This window comes from Leguminivora glycinivorella, chromosome 16 (assembly GCF_023078275.1).
Source record: "Leguminivora glycinivorella isolate SPB_JAAS2020 chromosome 16, LegGlyc_1.1, whole genome shotgun sequence".
Taxonomy (NCBI): Eukaryota; Metazoa; Arthropoda; class Insecta; order Lepidoptera; family Tortricidae; genus Leguminivora; species Leguminivora glycinivorella.
This window is the reverse complement of record NC_062986.1, coordinates 5,866,114-5,883,143: the sequence shown is the minus strand read 5'-3', so window position 1 is coordinate 5,883,143 and position 17,030 is coordinate 5,866,114. Positions and strand designations below refer to the sequence as shown.

General features: G+C 38.4%; 2 protein-coding genes across 9 annotated transcripts in view; one reads left to right on the top strand and one right to left on the bottom strand.

Moving 5' to 3' along the window:
* The window catches only part of LOC125234996 (hemicentin-2-like), a 678,208-nt gene that overhangs the window by 142,390 nt on the left and 518,788 nt on the right, over positions 1-17,030 (top strand). The window contains exon 2 of the mRNA XM_048141445.1: positions 4,549-4,603. The gene's annotated coding sequence lies outside the window, so the exon portion shown is untranslated. The remainder of the gene's footprint in view (positions 1-4,548; positions 4,604-17,030) is intronic.
* LOC125234993 (synaptic vesicle glycoprotein 2C-like) overlaps positions 1-17,030 on the bottom strand; it is a 42,590-nt gene that overhangs the window by 18,797 nt on the left and 6,763 nt on the right. For 7 of the 8 annotated variants that reach the window (XM_048141441.1, XM_048141439.1, XM_048141434.1 and 4 more), the window contains exons 2-4: positions 12,092-12,316; positions 7,331-7,493; positions 2,033-2,214 (exon numbers count right to left, since the gene is read on the bottom strand). In XM_048141441.1, coding sequence (XP_047997398.1) covers positions 2,033-2,214; positions 7,331-7,493; positions 12,092-12,287 — 541 coding nt within the window. In that variant the 5' untranslated portion in view covers positions 12,288-12,316. Of the gene's footprint in view, positions 1-2,032; positions 2,215-7,330; positions 7,494-12,091; positions 12,317-14,784; positions 14,873-17,030 lie in introns of those variants that run through there. The other variant, XM_048141442.1, reaches the window with a different exon arrangement.

Below are 17,030 nucleotides of genomic sequence, written 5' to 3'. Positions count from 1 at the left end.
CCCCCACTTTACATGTAGGGGGAGTACCCTAATAAAACATTTTTTTCCATTTTTTATTTTTGCACTTTGTTGGCGTGATTGATATACATATTGGTACCAAATTTCAGCTTTCTAGTGCTAACGGTTACTGATTATCCGCGGATGGACGGACGGACGGACGGACGGACGGACGGACGGACGGACGGACGGACGGACGGACGGACGGACGGACGGACGGACAGACAGACATGGCGAAACTATAAGGGTTCCTAGTTACCTACGGAACCCTAAAAAGGGTCAAGTAGCCTATGTTTGTGTATTGTGTATCATCATCATGTATGTGTCATCATGTCAGCCCTTTATCGCCCACTGCTGAGCATAGGCCTCTCTTCTAGTACGCCATGTATCCCGGTCCTGAGCTAGTCTCATCCAGTTGTGACCCGCAATTTTGCGGATGTCGTCCACCCAACGTAGCGTATGGCACTGGTCCCACCGCGAGCTAGTAAGCTATGAGCTATCGGCTATAAAAACGAACAAAAGATAAGCACTCCCGTGCGAATAAAAGAGACATGGCGATTTTGATAGCTCACCGCTGGGCGAGTAACTATCTTACTAGCTCGCGGTGGGACCAGTACCTATAACACTGGTACCATCAAACGCGAGTAAGCTATGAGCTATAAAAAAAACTCGATAAAAAAAAAACTCGAAAAAAAAAACTCGATAAAAGAGACTCGATGATAGCGAGCAAGTTATAGTTCGTAGCCGAGCTATGAGCTACAAATCGCTCGCTATCTCTTTTATTTACACGGGAGAGACTATCTTTTGTTCGTTTTTATAGCCGATAGCTCATAGTTTACTCGCTTTTGGTGGGACCAGTGCCATAGATAGTAATTGCGATTTTATGCAAAAAGGTAATAGTTATTATTAAGGTTTTTGTTATCCTTAATTTTGAAGAATTTTGGGCCCGTTTCTCGAAAGGTACAAGCCTTGTATTACTAAGTGCGCGAACTGTCAAATCGTATGGGTTGTCATGGAAACACACTTGTAATACAAGGCTTGTACCTTTCGAGAAACGGGCCACTGGTCTAGAGACCTTTATTTTACAACGTAAACTTTTAAAACTAGTAGGTTAAAATCAATACCGTCGTCGATAAATGAACGATGAAAGTCATTTTCGATACATCGTTGAATACGTTCATAATTAATAGTTTTTGTCCAACGATAACTATTATAGTGATTACAGGCGATTAGAGTTTTTTTTATTTGTTTCTTCAAAGGTGCCACCAATGTCATACCAAGGACGAAAAGTTAAAAAACTTTATGGTCGTAATCGCTATGAATTATGAATATCTTTTCATTAATTATTGAAAGTGTAACTAAAAAAGAAAGGAGAAATGTTTGGTTTTGGAAATTGATGGATTATTTAGAATCATGTTCGATGAAAATAGCAATTTTTTAAAAATAAATAGTCTTAACTTATGATTTCAGATTTGACATACGTGCTGATATTTCTATATAAGTACTCTGAGTTTTTCCTTTTTTTATTAAATAAAAAAAAGTAAAAGAAGTATTAAGCTTCTTAGATATATTAATTGTACTTGACCCAAATTACCTTTCCTTAAAGTTTAAGCAAATCAATAAAAACGGGTATTACAGATATTGCTATTGCGCGATACAAGGACGTGACGTGTTGAGTATTCCGAAAATACAAAAGTCACAAATCCTACATATATGTAGACCACACGACAGGATCGTAAAATTATAAGTTGCAACAGCCTGAATTGCAGTAAAGTTGTTGATGTAGTAAAGTTGGAGATTCTCCAGCAGATCGATTATATAATCGATAAATGGTACGAGGAGATATTATGTCGGTGGTAGTTCCTAGATTTACTCTTTAAAGACAGGCGGAATGTATTCTATAATGCGTAATCAGTTTTGACCAAATATAAATATGGTATTTAAGCTTCCAAAGCTCTGATCAACCACGATTGAAGTTGTTATGATTCTGTTATGATACGCCCACGATATGACAGTGATTGACAAGTAAACTCACCAATGAACCCTCCAAACAGACTGACAGTCCACTCATTACTGAAGATCGCCCAGGACAAGCCAGCGATGACGACTTGAGAGAACCCGGAGAAGGACGACTGGCACAACACCACACGGTCTCTGATCTCCTTGTGGCAGAACTCTGACGTGTAGGAAACGGTGGGGCTGAAGGATGATGCGAAACTGAAAGGGGAAAAAATGATACATGCGGATGTAGTTCACTGACAGGATTAGATTTTTCCTATTCGTCAACGCAACATCGGTCTATTCGCATGAACGGTGAATCAACACAAAACGTTACTTTAGCCGAGTTAAATTCCTCGCTTTATCCTGGCATTTTCCCACGCCCATGAAAGCCCTGAGTCCTTTAGTAATCACTAATCTGAGGGTTGGCATAGACACTAGTTTTACGAAAGCGACTCATCTAACCTTCTAACTCAGAGGGCAAACTAAGGGCAGTGTTGTTCCTGTTTAATCGCGATTTTTTTTTTCATCGAAATTCGTCTGGCACATTTCATAAGACGTTCCGAAAAACAACCAGGACAGATTAATTAATTCTTATTATTAATTTCCCATTTAAGTAGTCCATCTAAGGCCCATTTACGCGAACCATGCAAGTTTTTTTTGTTATAAATTAGATTCCTTAATTATGTCTATGTCTATGTCTATGTCTTACTCATGGCCACAGACTAGGCGAAGACGTGGCCCACGATGGAGCTCGCCTAGAAGGTGCCTGTTCGCCTTCATACTTATCATATTGTTTCATTAGGTATAGGAATTGCTGACTTTATTTTGATTACTGTGCTGAATTGTATGCAACATTAACAGTCCGAAATGTATCTTAAAGAGCATGAGAGTTCTCGCTCCATCCAAGCTTAAGCTTACATTGAAATACTAGTAGCCTGTCAAGATTTAATAAAAAGATAACTATAAAATATGAAGACCTATAAAAATATCAAAGTAATGACTCCCATTATCCATAAATCAGTAAAACGTGAAACGCCTAATTCCCGGTTTCCGGCGTTTAGGTAAACGACCGGCCGTTATCGTGAAACTTTGACAAATGTCCGAAGAGTTTCGGAAACCAACAATTATCGGGTCTGTTTCGTAATAAAATCGGGTTGTAATTACGACTATAACATACATAAACGCCAGCATTCCCAAACGGGGTAGGCAAAGCACATGAATTGAAACAGCTAAAGTTTCAGTGGCATTCTTGACAATTAAACGGGTTGAAAGAGAACGAAATTGTGATATTGCAGTAACACGTTGCCAGTCTATAGTCCACATAATATACTAGATTTTTCCCGCGGCTTCGTCCGCGTACTAATCAAATCTTGTTTTCCCATACAAACTTTGGACCCCCATTTGACCCCTTTAGGAAGTGAAGTAATTTTAGACTTATTTTTTTTGTATTTGTACTTTTCTATATTATTATGTGTAGTTTTTAGGTAAATATCGACATCTCTGATCATTGTAGTAGCGTAATATTTTAGTTAGAACTTAGAATTAGTATTATCAGTTGTAATTTCAGTTCAACTTGTATATTGACGTGTAAAAGTGCCCCTGTGGCCTATTTGCTGAATAAATGATTTGTAATTTGTAATTTGTAAGTGAATTTTGGAATATCCTTTCTTAGTGCTCCTCTACACCTTACAAGAAACCTACGTGCCAAATTGGGAATCTCTAAGACCAGCGGTTTTGGCAGAGTCAGTCAGTCAGTCAGTCAGAGTCTTCTTTTGTATATTTAGATGAAATGGGTCTCATATCCCAAAGACTACGACACACATGGGAAGAAATTAGAATTAGTAAATTTCTAAGTTCGTTCCTTGTCGTGTGGTGACTGTTTCACATAATAGACAACCTACTATTATCACTGTATTGACAGGAAGGTACGGACTTTGGGCATAATCCTTTACCAACGTATTTCCACGGAAACGCATAGATAAATTCTATTTCAGTCATTCTCACTACAGAAAGTACAGAATTTGACTGGGATAGCGTGAAAAATAAGAACATTTCCGAAAAAATACGTCGGCAAAGGATTAGGATATCCGTCAGTAAGTTGTTTTAAAAGTAAGGTACAGCGGGGCAAAATCTCGAGTCGGGGGCAAACAGAACTGGTCCACTTTTCCACGTTTTACAATGTTTGCATTATTAAATTTATTAAATAGAGTATCCACCGGTTATATATGGTAGGGATGTCAGTGGATACACGTAGAACTCAATAATGGAAAAAATGGAATAGTTACAATTGCCCCCTAGTCAAGATTTTCCCCGCTGTACCTTACTGGATAACTACTTTAATGAAAACAGGCATCAAATTCAATAAATGTACGTTCAAAGGACCAATTTAAAGTTTTGCGAATTTCACAACGAACAATTTGCGTTTGCCTGAGTACCTATTATCCTGTGGCAAGAAGAAAATAGTTTAAAATCACATTTTATGTTTCAATCATACTTTTTTAATAAAACTGTTGCTTTATCTATATTTACATAAAATTATTTTCTTTACAGGTAAAACATATCAAGTAAACGCCCGCCTGGTAGACAAGACAGCAGTAATTTAAAGGTAAGAGCTTTTCTTAACAATAATAAATAATAATAAATAAATAAATATTACAGGACATTCTTACACAGATTGACTGAGTCCTACGATAAACTCAAGAAGCCTTGTGTTGTGGGTACTCAGACAACGATATTTATAATATACAAATACATATAATATACATAGAAAACTTCCATGACTCAGGAACAAATATCTGAGCTCATCACACAAATAAATGCCCTTACCGACTGAACCAGACCGGTCGTCAAATACACAACATTGTAGTCATAATTTTACTGTCTTCAGTTACCGCGATAGTTACTCATGAAATAAAACCATGGAAACGGATTATATCGCGTGTAATTTTTCCCCAGTCACCCATTGACCACGAATGCTGTAAAGTGTTCGAAACGTCTGGATGAATTGTAAATTCATTACACGCGATATAATCCGTTTCCATAATTTTATTCCAATATTTTAGTCATAATATAATAATATTATGTCATGAATTGCACGTAAATTATTACGCTGCGCTTACGAATAAGATTTAAAACTACACTGATAACGGCACTATAACAGCAAATTATAATGATGTGTAATGAAATGATATAAATAAAGTGTTGTGCATTGGTCAAAAAACAAACTTATTACAAATGTAAGAAAAATCGAGATACAAAAGATCCGTAACAGGATTTTTTTCCTAACAGTGCAGTTTAATACGTTATCCGGTACCTAAAATTTATTAATTTGCAAGAATGTAGTACACAAAAGTATTTCCTACTTTTAGAGAACCAAAAATGACAAATATAAAATTCTAGCCAGAAATGTATCCAAACACAACCAAACCTCATGGTAGAAGTTTTTGAGTTAATAATGTCTGCGTAAGAATTATGAATTACATTAGCTTTTTCCCGCGGCTTCGCTCGCGTTAAATTCGAAATTTGCTGAATGCTCCATACAAACTTCCAACCCCCATTTTAGGGAAATGAGGGGTAAGAAAGAGACAAAAAGTAGCCTATGTCACTCTCCATCCCTTCAACTATCTCCCCTTAAAAAATCACGTCAATACGTCGCTGCGTTTTGCCGTGAAAGACGGACAAACAAACAGACACACTCACTTTTCCATTTATAATATTAGTATAGATTGAGTTTCCAACAGCTGTTTGAGTGGGCATTGTAAACACCAAACACGTAATGCGATTATGTTGTACTCTATGAACGCCGCATTCATAGATTCCTACACTCAGTGTCCTTCAAGAAGACGCCTGCCTTAGTCCGATTTCTCAAGTCGTTAAAGGACAAGTTTATTCATTCACGCGTCATCATGAACGACGCGATCTATACTTACCTAAAGGCGATTATGAGGGATTGCATCCCCGTAGCAACTGACTCGCTTAATGCTTCTTGAATGAGCATTGGCAATTACGGGAATGGTTCCACTGGTATTAAAGGGGAATTGGGGAATTTGTGATGGTTCATGGAACGGCTTAAAAATTACAGGAATTGGAATAACGAGGTAGCTATTGAGATTACCTGATAAGGAGAAGCTTTTGCTATTTTTTAAACGTTGTGTGTCTGATGTGTTCTTTTAAACATGAAATTTTAAATACGTAATTGTAAAAAGGAAGCCAATAATGATTTCCTTCCTTTCTTCATAAAACTGTGTCTGTTTGAAATTTGGTTCTGGCTAAAACAGTTTGAGTCTCCAAGGAAGGACCAAATTATCGGTGTTTGTACCGCAAATCAATATTCAGCAGAGTAGTACCTACATTTTTTCCCATTTCACTCCAAAAATGTATGTAAGTATTTTTCTCACATTGTTGTGTGTTTTACATTTTAGATATTTTTTTTTTTTACCATGCGCTATCCAAATTACTAATTCCACACGAAGTCGCGGGCAAACGCTAGATTTTATAAACTTAACGAAGGCTCCATAACTTGAACGCTCATGTAAATGTTCCAAGTTTGCTGCAAGTTGTTCAAGGTCAAGGCTATGGCGTGATTTGTACGTAATCTTCTTTCAGCTTTATTAAACTTATAACACTAACCACGACCTTTCCATGTAGCCCTTTAAACTCTTTATATTTCTAGTAAAAGTATGATGATGAAAAACATGGTGTACCTAAATCACGGACGGCAAAAGTAACAGTCTCAAGTCAAGCCTCTCGAAGTAGAATAAATTCGAAAATAGAAAATTACTGCCTTACGTAATACTTGAAATCACAACCTCTAGATTAATATGTGTGAAGTTCAACCATGTCAGCGAAATCCAACATAATATAGGTCAATAGGACCTGTAGCGGCATCTACCGGATCATTACACTTTTTAAGTGCTCTAAGCGTTCTAGTGGCATCGACTGCAGAAGTTTCTGCTTGTAAAAAAGATAAATGAGGAGTAACACTGACATTTTATTCCGCCAGGCGGCGCCTGTGCAAGTGTCTGAGCATGTCACTGTCATTCTGTGTGTTGACGACCGGGCTGGGCTGGCCTAGCGGGTAGTGACCCTGCCTGCTAAGCCGCGTATGTATGGTTACAGTTTGGAAATGACATACATTTCGTTTGTAAACATTTATCATTTGTGTCAAAAATAAACTTATAACCGCATAGTCGTAACTGGTCTAAAACGCAAAATGCACAGAATAGGAGCCCCGCCGCGGCGTAAGCGACGGAGTCCCCGTCGATATAGCTCTGAAGTTAAAAGATAAAGACCAGTTGTTGCTTATTAACCCCTTATGAGCCACGATACTTACAAGACGCCTTCAAAGAATTTAGCCGTAAGTAAGACTCCGTAAGTTTGGCTGGTCCCAGCAATGAGAGTGCAGAAGAAAATGCCAAAATAGCCGCCAACAAGGAATAGCTTTCGGCCAAACTGGTCCGTGAGGAAACCGGCGATTAGAGAGGAAATCATCATACCTGAAATGTGAAATGAATGTGTTTAATAAACAATTGAATGTTTTATATAAATATGATATGTACATTATAGAAATAGCATACATTAACCTTCGCACTACAACGTATATCACCATAAATTTCGAATCATTTATTTATTTATCGTATGGCAATTAAGACTACAATACACTGTATATATACACTATAGCTAGTTCATAATCTAATACATTCCTCCAAGTAGGTAATGGCTGCGCTCGCTGCGTTTTTAAAATCTTCCACTGGGCCATGGTACTTTGTCATTGGGCACTCAAGGACAATTTGCCGAATCATTGCCAGCGTATAGGTTTCTTCTTAATCCTTAAGGTGAGAGGGCTTGGGGTTGGTACCCAGTCGCCCAATCCGGGTAAGTAGTTTATTGAGAAACGTTGTCAAAGAGCTATCAATATGAAACGCTAATTGCCTAATGGTAAGAACGTGCGACTTTAAATCCGGAGGTCGCAGGTTCGAAACCTGGCTCGTACTAATGAATTTTTCGAAACTTATATACGCTAAATGTCATTTGATATTTGCCAGTTGCTTTTCGATGAAGGAAAATATCGTGAGGAAACCGGAGTAATACTAATAAGGCCTAGTTACCCTTTAGGGTTGGAAGGTCAACGGGCAGTTGCTTTCGTAAAATTAGTGCCTACGAATCTTGAATTAGCAGTCAAAGTGGACGCCAGGCGGACCCATGAGCCATGGCGAAAGCCGGGATAGTGCAAGGAGGATGAGTCAAAGAGTTTTTTTTTTGTCATTAAATGTGGTAAACAATGGTGTTAAATATATAATATTAGAGCTAAACACATTTAGGCTTTAAATAAATTAATAGTTTAAAAAACACTATAAAACACGCTTTTATAAATGCACGTAAAAGCCAAAAATAAATTATGGATCGTTCAAGTTGTCTCTATTTGTGAGCTGAAGTTTAAAAACTATGTGCTTTTAATTATAATATTTGATTGTAAAAACGTGGGGCGCTGAAACAGGAAAGACTTTCTTGTAAACAAATACTAATCCGAACTTCCTGGCGAATGAAGTTGCATAAGAACATAACGTTTACATATGCCGCCTAAGGGTTACCAAAAAGAACCAAAGATATCTCGTCCACGAACAAGAACTCTGCATCCTGTCACTGTAGACACTTTCCCCTTTTGTACTTTGATTACCGGAAAAAAGCGGCGTTCTAAGTGTCGGTGACTGTCGACTCTCCTCGCTACTAGCGCATATTTTGTCTGAGTTCGACAAACTGGTACCTACTTTGAACACTGACTTTTAATTGATTTGACTGTTTAATGTAGAACCTACTAGTCATGCTGCAACTCCAGTTAGCGCGTCAATCTGTGTAACCTCCTTCCCGTAACATAGCATAATTTGATTTATCAGCAAGTTATACAAAAAGTCTTTCCTGTTCCAGCGCCCCACGCTTTTACAATCAAATATTATAATTAAAAGCACATAGTTTTTAAACTTCAGCTCACAAATAGAGACAACTTGAACGATCCATAATTTATTTTTGGCTTTTACGTGCATTTATAAAAGCGTGTTTTATAGTGTTTTTTAAACTATTAATTTATTTTAAATACAACGTTTATCCTTCTTTTATGAGGGGGGCTTCGCCCCCCGAGCCCCCCTTTGTTTGCTCTTAAAGGTCACAAGAAAACCCTAACCCAACTTATTTTAAATACAACGTTTATCTTTCTTTTATGCGGGGGGCTTCACCCCCCGAGCCCCCCTTTGTTTGCTCTGAAAGGTCACAAGAAAACGCTAACCCAACTTATTTTAAAAACTACGTTAATCTTTCTTTTATGCGGGGGGCTTCGCCCCCAGAGCCACCCTTTGTTTGCTCTTAAAGGTCACAAGAAAACGCTAACCCAACTGATCTTAAATACTACGTTGATCTTTCTTTCATGCGGGGGGCTTCGCCCCCCGAGCCCCCCTTTGTTTGCTCTTAAAGGTCACAAGAAAACGCTAACCCAACTTATTCTAAATACTTCGTTGATCTTTCTTTCATGCGAGGGGCTTCGCCCCCCGAGGCCCCCTTTTCTTTACTCTTAAGGATCACAAGAAAACTTAACCCTACTTATTTTAAATACAACGTTGATCTTTCTTTTATGCGGGGGGCCTCGCCCCCCGAGCCCCCTTTGTTTGCTCTGAAAGCTTACAAAAAAACGCTAACCCAACTTATCTTAAATACTACGTTGATCTTTCTTTCATGCGGTGGGCTTCGCCCCCCGAGCCCCCCTTTGGTTGCTCTTAAAGGTTACAAGATAACGCTAACCCAACTTATCTTAAATACTACGTTGATCTTTCTTTCATGCGGGGGGCTTCGCCCCCCGAGCCCCCCTTTGTTTGCTCAGAAAGGTCACAAGAAAACGGTATCCCAACTTATTTTAAATACTACGTTAGTCTTTCTTTTATGCGGGGGCTTCGCCCCCCGAGCCCCCCTTTGTTTGCTCTTAAAGGTTACAAGATAACGCTAACCCAACTTATCTTAAATACTACGTTGATCTTTCTTTCATGCGGGGGGCTTCGCCCCCGAGCCCCCCTTTGTTTGCTCTGAAAGGCCACAAGAAAACGCTATCCCAACTTATTTTAAATACTACGTTAATCTTTCTTTTATGCGGGGGCTTCGCCCCCCGAGCCCCCCTTTGTTTGCTCTGAATGCTTACAAGAAAACGCTAACCCAACTTATCTTAAATACTACGTTGATCTTTCTTTCATGCGGTGGGCTTCGCCCCCCGAGCCCCCCTTTGCTTGCTCTGAAAGGTCACAAGAAAACGCTATCCCAACTTATTTTAAATACTACGTTAATCTTTCTTTTATGCGGGGGCTTCGCCCCCGAGCCCCCCTTTGTTTGCTCTTAAAGGTCACAAGAAAACGCTAACCCAACTTATCTTAAATACTACGTTGATCTTTCTTTCATGCGGGGGGCTTCGCCCCCCGAGCCCCCCTTTGTTTGCTCTGTAAGGTCACAAGAAAACGCTATCCCAACTTATTTTAAATACTACGTTAATCTTTCTTTTATGCGGGGGCTTCGCCCCCCGAACCCCCCTTTGTTTGCTCTTAAAGGTCACAAGAAAACGCTAACCCAACTTATCTTAAATACTACGTTGATCTTTCTTTCATGCGGGGGCTTCGCCCCCGAGCCCCCTTTGTTTGCTCTGAAAGGTCACAAGAAAACGCTATCCCTACTTATTCTAAATACTACGTTGATCTTTCTTTCATGCGGGGGCTTCGCCCCCCGAGCCCCCCTTTTCTTAAGGATCACAAGAAAACCTTAACCCAACTTATTTTAAATACAACGTTTATCTTTCTTTCTTGAGGGGGCTTCGCCCCCCGAGCCCCCCTTTGTTTGCTCTGAAAGGTCACAAGAAAACGCTAACCCAACTTTTTTAACGTAGTATTTAACGTTGATCTTTCTTTCATGCTTCCCCCCTTGAGCCCCCCCTCCTTTTTCTGTTCTTATCTTCCGGCACCATCATCAGGCCTTGAAACCTAATCGTAGTCATAGTTCATTACAAGACTTTTCTAAGAAGCCCAAAAACAGCTATGATACGATGTTCCATCATGTAGTTCCAGTTCATATCTTCCGGCTCCATCATCAGACCTTGAAACCTAATCGTAGTCAAAGTTCATTACAAGACTTTTCTAAGAAGCCCAAAAACAGCTATGATACGATGTTCCATCATGTAGTTCCAGTTCATATCTTCCGGCTCCATCATCAGACCTTGAAACCTAATCGTAGTCAAAGTTCATTACAAGACTTTTCTAAGAAGCCCAAAAACAGCTATGACACGATGTTCCATCATATAGTTCCAGCTCATATCTTCCGGCTCCATCATCAGACCTTGAAACCTAATTGTAGTCAAAGTTCATTACAAGACTTTCCTAAGAAGCCCAAAAACAGCTATGATACGATGTTCCATCATGTAGTTCCAGTTCATGTCTTCCGGCTCCATCATCAGACCTTGAAACCTAATCGTAGTCAAAGTTCATTACAAGACTTTTCTAAGAAACTCAAAAACAGCTATGATACGATGTTCCATCATGTAGTTCCAGTTCATATCTTTCGGCTTCATCATCAGACCTTGAAACCTAATTGTAGTCAAAGTTCATTATAAGACTTTTCTAAGAAACCCAAAAACGGCTATGATACGATGTTCCATCATGTAGTTCCAGTTCTTATCTTCCGACTCCATCATCAGACCAGCTCAACAGTACCATATTATTGTATTGTCATCGGAACTACATATAGCTGCCAATTTTCATTACGCTACGATCCTTGGAAGATGGTTAAATTAGCCTCCGCAGATTCCATTACATAGTTAGTTACATACACGACGACCTAATAAAAGCGTGTTAAAAAACCATGCAAATTGTGATATTCTAAGTCTAAGTTTAAGTCATGAAAAAATTAAATTATTTTCATGGAAAATGTTTTAATTTGTATTTCATGTTTAGGTACATATTATTATTGTTAGCCAACAAACATGCATTATTATGTATCTACTTGTTAAAAAGTTATCAATAAACATACGAAGATATTCTAAGAACCATCCATCTAGTAAAAAATATATACCCACCAGTATAAGGGCATGCATTCAGCATCCCCTTCTGCACCAAGTTCATATCCAGGTCACATTCTGCATTCGGCAGTAAATACGCAGTCGAGTTGCTAACAAGCACACTGGCCACTATAGCGACTAGTGCCGTCCCCAGGATTTGGATTTGAAATTTGCCAAACGTGCACGATTTCAAGGCTTGGTCAATCTCTTGCATGGGGGTTTTCGCTTCAATGCGGTCCTTACCTGTTGACGATGAAGGAATTCTTAAAGAAAGAAATACAGTTTAAAAGCTACAGCGGGGCCAATTTCGACTGGGGGGCATTTGTAACTAGTCTATTTTTTCCATTATTACACTATGATGTTGAGTTCTACATGTATCCACTGAACCTACCATATATAACCGTTGGATACTCTATTTAATAATGCAAACATAGTCAAAATTAAAATTTTGAAAAAACCCCCGACCGCAACATAGTAGACCGATTTTCATGAAAGATGGCTAAGAAAGAACACTCCCGACTTACTCAGCTTTCAGACAAAAAAAACTGAATCCATTTCGGACAGACAGACAGACACGTCAAACTTATAACACCCCGTCGTTTTTGCGTCGGGGGTTAAAAACATGGAAAAAATTACCAGTTACATTTGCCCCCCAGTCGAGATTTGCCCCGCTGTACCTTAACACTTAGTTCTCGCGCTTTGTACACATATTTAAAGTCTCATACAGGTTTTTCCCAACGTTTCGGCCAGGTTGCACTGGCCGTGGTCGCGGAAGACCAAAAGGTAAAATAATGTTAATTAATCGCGTTCGACCGGTGTGTTACTTTAAATATGAAATACAATATAATTTACATATTGAAACTATTATAGACAACTTAGTAGCTGGCTTAAACCTTATAGTATTTGATGCTCAGTAACACCCGACGTCCTAGATTTAGCACAAGTTCTAATTAAATTGAGCTGACATAGCTTGGGCTGTCAGTCGGCCAAAACAGATAATTGGTTGAACAGCTAGACCGTTTCGTTAATTGAATACCCAATTGTCAACTTTAGACCTAAGTCCACTATTGACAATATCGTAAACATGGAGTTATTTATCTAGTACAAGTACTATAGTAACAGTAGTAGCAAGAACGATTATTAAAAAATACCTAGCGCATACAAAACAAGCGTACCCCTGAAATGTATGGTACGTCATGAGTTCTGTACCCGACTATTTGCAAAAAAACACTTCTCTTTTTACCGGCACGGGTATTATGTTTGCAAACTACAAGCAACGTGTATGTCAATAAATACGTATTCTGCACCAGTCTGACTACAGCTCTTTACTTATTAAAAAAAACGAATAATTTTGAAAATTTTTGGGTAGTTGGGCATTTTTAGAATTTGGGTCCCCCTAATTAGCGTAAGTTGTTAATAAAAATTAACTCGCTGTCAGTTTTGTGACAATTAAACATAAAATCTGTCTAAAAAAGTACTTTTTCACATTCTGAATGGAGATTATAGCTTAAAGTTTATGTAATTAACACAAAAACAATATTTTTTCCCCTCACTAGCTCGGAAACACGTGTTTTGTCCTTTAATACCAGCGGGTAAAAACGCATTTTATCCACTAGTGAGTAAAGTAATTTGACCTTGAATAAAGTCAAATTGACTGCTTTAAAATTGATAAAAGTAGGTGAATCTAGTAATAAAGATGATTACCACCTGTGGAACTACTGGAAGCAGTGATAAACGCATTTTTTGCGTTGTAGTTTCCTCGCTATAGTGAGGGGAAAAGTTTTGTGTTACACTCGGGTGCAAATGTATTTTACTTCTCGTGTGTTAAAAAAACTTGCAAGTTCAGGATTCTATTCTCGAACCACTCGCTTCGCTCGTGGTTCAACTAAAGAATCCTTTCACTTGCTCGTTTTTCAATTCCACACTCGACGTTAAAATACAACTTTGCCCCCTCGTATAACAAATAACTATTATTTCATGCTTAATTATCGTCACAAAATTGACAGTGAGTTAATTTTTGATAAGAACTTACGCTAATTGGGGAGTCCCAAATTCTGAATATGCCCTTAGACCTTCTTATTTGGTCGTGTAATCATTTAATTTACCCTCCACTGATTTATGGAGCCTTTTGAGGGGTATACTCTTGGGTCGACACGATCGTTTTTCGTCACGTTCCTAAATTTGTCAAATTCTGCTTTTGTCAGCCATTCTTTATTCGTCACGGTCGTCGATGGTCTTTCTCAACTACGGTCAATTTCGTTGTTCATCTCTATCTTAATCCGTCTCGTTTTTTACTCGTCATAACCTTTTTTCGTCATGTTCGCTGTTAAATCTATGTTTTTCGTGTTTTTTCGTAGTCTTAGGTCGGTACAAACTTAGAATATGACCAAATACGAAATGACGAAAAACAATTGAGTCGAAATAAGAAAAAGGTCAACAACTCATTACCTATGGTCAAAGACGATAATGACTGCAGTCTAAGTTGACGAATGAAGAATGGCTGACGAAAGCAGAATCGGACAAATTTGGGATCGTGACGAAAAACGAACGTGTCGACCCAAGAGTATACCTTTTGAGGGTAGATATTGTTTACTAATGTATGTTCGCGGTGATCTGACTGCCAGTTTCAAGAGCAGCCGGAAATCTGTACGATTTGACTGTTTAACTATGCTAAAGTGAGTGAAATACTACTGATAAAATTTAATACTTACATGACAACTTGCTGCCACCAATGTTTACAATGAGTTTAGTTTAAAAAACTTGTAGAGTACTAGAGCAATGACTTGACTCACACCACTCTGATATATAAAACATACAAGTTTGTTTTTAGTTCTTGTTGAAATAAATGATTGCCTATCCATACACAGAAATGATCCGAATTAAAAAAAAAAGAATAACTCAATTTTAGCCATAATTTAATATTTATATTTTGTCTAACACCGTTTTCCGCTATCAACAGTTTCAGATTCCTCTATAGCTAAAATAAGATAATCAACTTCAAATATTTGTTTACAAGTCAAAATTACATAATCCAAACCACTGACAGCAAAATCAAATCACAAGATAATTTCCAATTTGTCAATGTTCGTGCATCTCACGTAATCCACGTAATCCCAGGCCCGAAAATCCTGGACTTTATTCGACTTTTTCCGACCGGAGACGTAAATTTCCCTATACTCGTCCAACCAGCTCCATCCATCGTATTTATGCGCTCCAGAAAAATCCCTGATGTAAAGACGGGACCAGACTCGATCCTCTTTTACGATACAATTCATTACTTTGCACGATTCGGATAAATTCAACACGTCTTTTATGGGAAGTTTTAAAAGTATCTCCAAAATAACGGCTTTGGGGAGGCTTAACAAAGTCCCGTGTTTTGAATTGTACTGGTTTAGTATGCAACTTTTGATCGGGTCCGTAATCTCCTTCACCGTTCGCTTAAGACACGAAAAGTTTTTTACGGAATACGGTATTCCGAGTTCAGAGACACACAAAAATCTGCTCAGTTCTATGCACACTGCGTAAGAAAGTCCTGTATCTGGTATGATAGAATTCAATAGAAAAGCATTGGCTATAGGTTTGGCGAAAATTTTTATCGATAGATCTTGGTACCCGTTCAAAACGAATGTGGCCTCGTAAATATCGGTGTTCTTCTTTCTTGTGGATAAAATATAGTCGGATATATCGATAGCGGGTTCGTTAGGAGCTTTTATTTGAAGGAAATCGTTTTCCCTCATTAAAATAAGCAACAAAGAGAAGAATAGCTCGCGTTCGAGCCGGCGAGGTTCGATTAACACTTCTATCAATGAATCCAATGCCTGTCGTTGGTGGAGCGGTAATTTTTCATTTAAGAATGGTTTTGTGTGCAACCATTCCATTATTGAGCACGTTTGCTATTAACTTCTAAATATTTTTTCTACAAATAAATGTTATTTGTGTTCATTTTGTTTGGCATTGATGTTTGTCAAATGACTTTGACATTGACAAGTTCGATTGCATTGAGAAAAGGATTACAAACCTCAAAGTAAATAATTATACTATAGAGTTTACACATTTGGGTTAACACAAGGAACGGAACATACGCAATGCGACAAAATTAAAAACATGATTTAACTTTTCTAACAACATACTAATGAACAACCTGCGTAAAGCCGGGTTACTTGTTACCCACCGAGTTTAGCAGAGAAACAAACAGCACTTCGGACATACAACATGAGTTTTTTTCCACTTTCTAAATATGTTATACTATAAAATGAGATGGCGGATGTATATAACCCGGAAACCTTCAAATCAAGAGTGAACCGGCATCTTCTGGGCGAGCTCACTCCATCGTAGGCCACTCTTTGCCTTTGGCTAGTCTGTGGCCAAGAGTAAGCCCATTTATAATTTTCGAATCCAAAAACCGTTTCGTTTGATCATGCCTTTCTCGATCTATTAGAATAGCAGAAAAACATCTAGCCACACGTTAGACAGGTAAAAAGTAGGTGCGTCTCATTAAAAATGTGATCCTACTTTTAATCACATTAGAACTTTTTTAAAACTGCGTTAATTAATGTGTGCTTAAACTGTTTAAACCGAGTCTGTGCAGAAAGATAAGAGTCGCAGAAATGTATGGGTATTCTTTCATTCCGCTACTGTGCGCTATGCGTACATAAGCTCACGATAAATATCTCTATCTATCTATCTCTATCACTCTCGCGTATTGGCACGACAGAGTCAGGCTACATTTCTGCGGCGTTTCGCATCGCAGAAATGCCATTTGGCTACGGAGCTTGTTCTTTTCCAAACAAACAACACACTCATATTAACAATAAATAAATAAATAAATATTGGGGACGCCTTACACAGATCAACTTAGCCCCAGGTTAAGCAAAGTTTGTACTATGGGTGCTAAGCGACGATATACATACTTAAATAGATAAATACATACTTATAGACATAGACAACATCTATGACT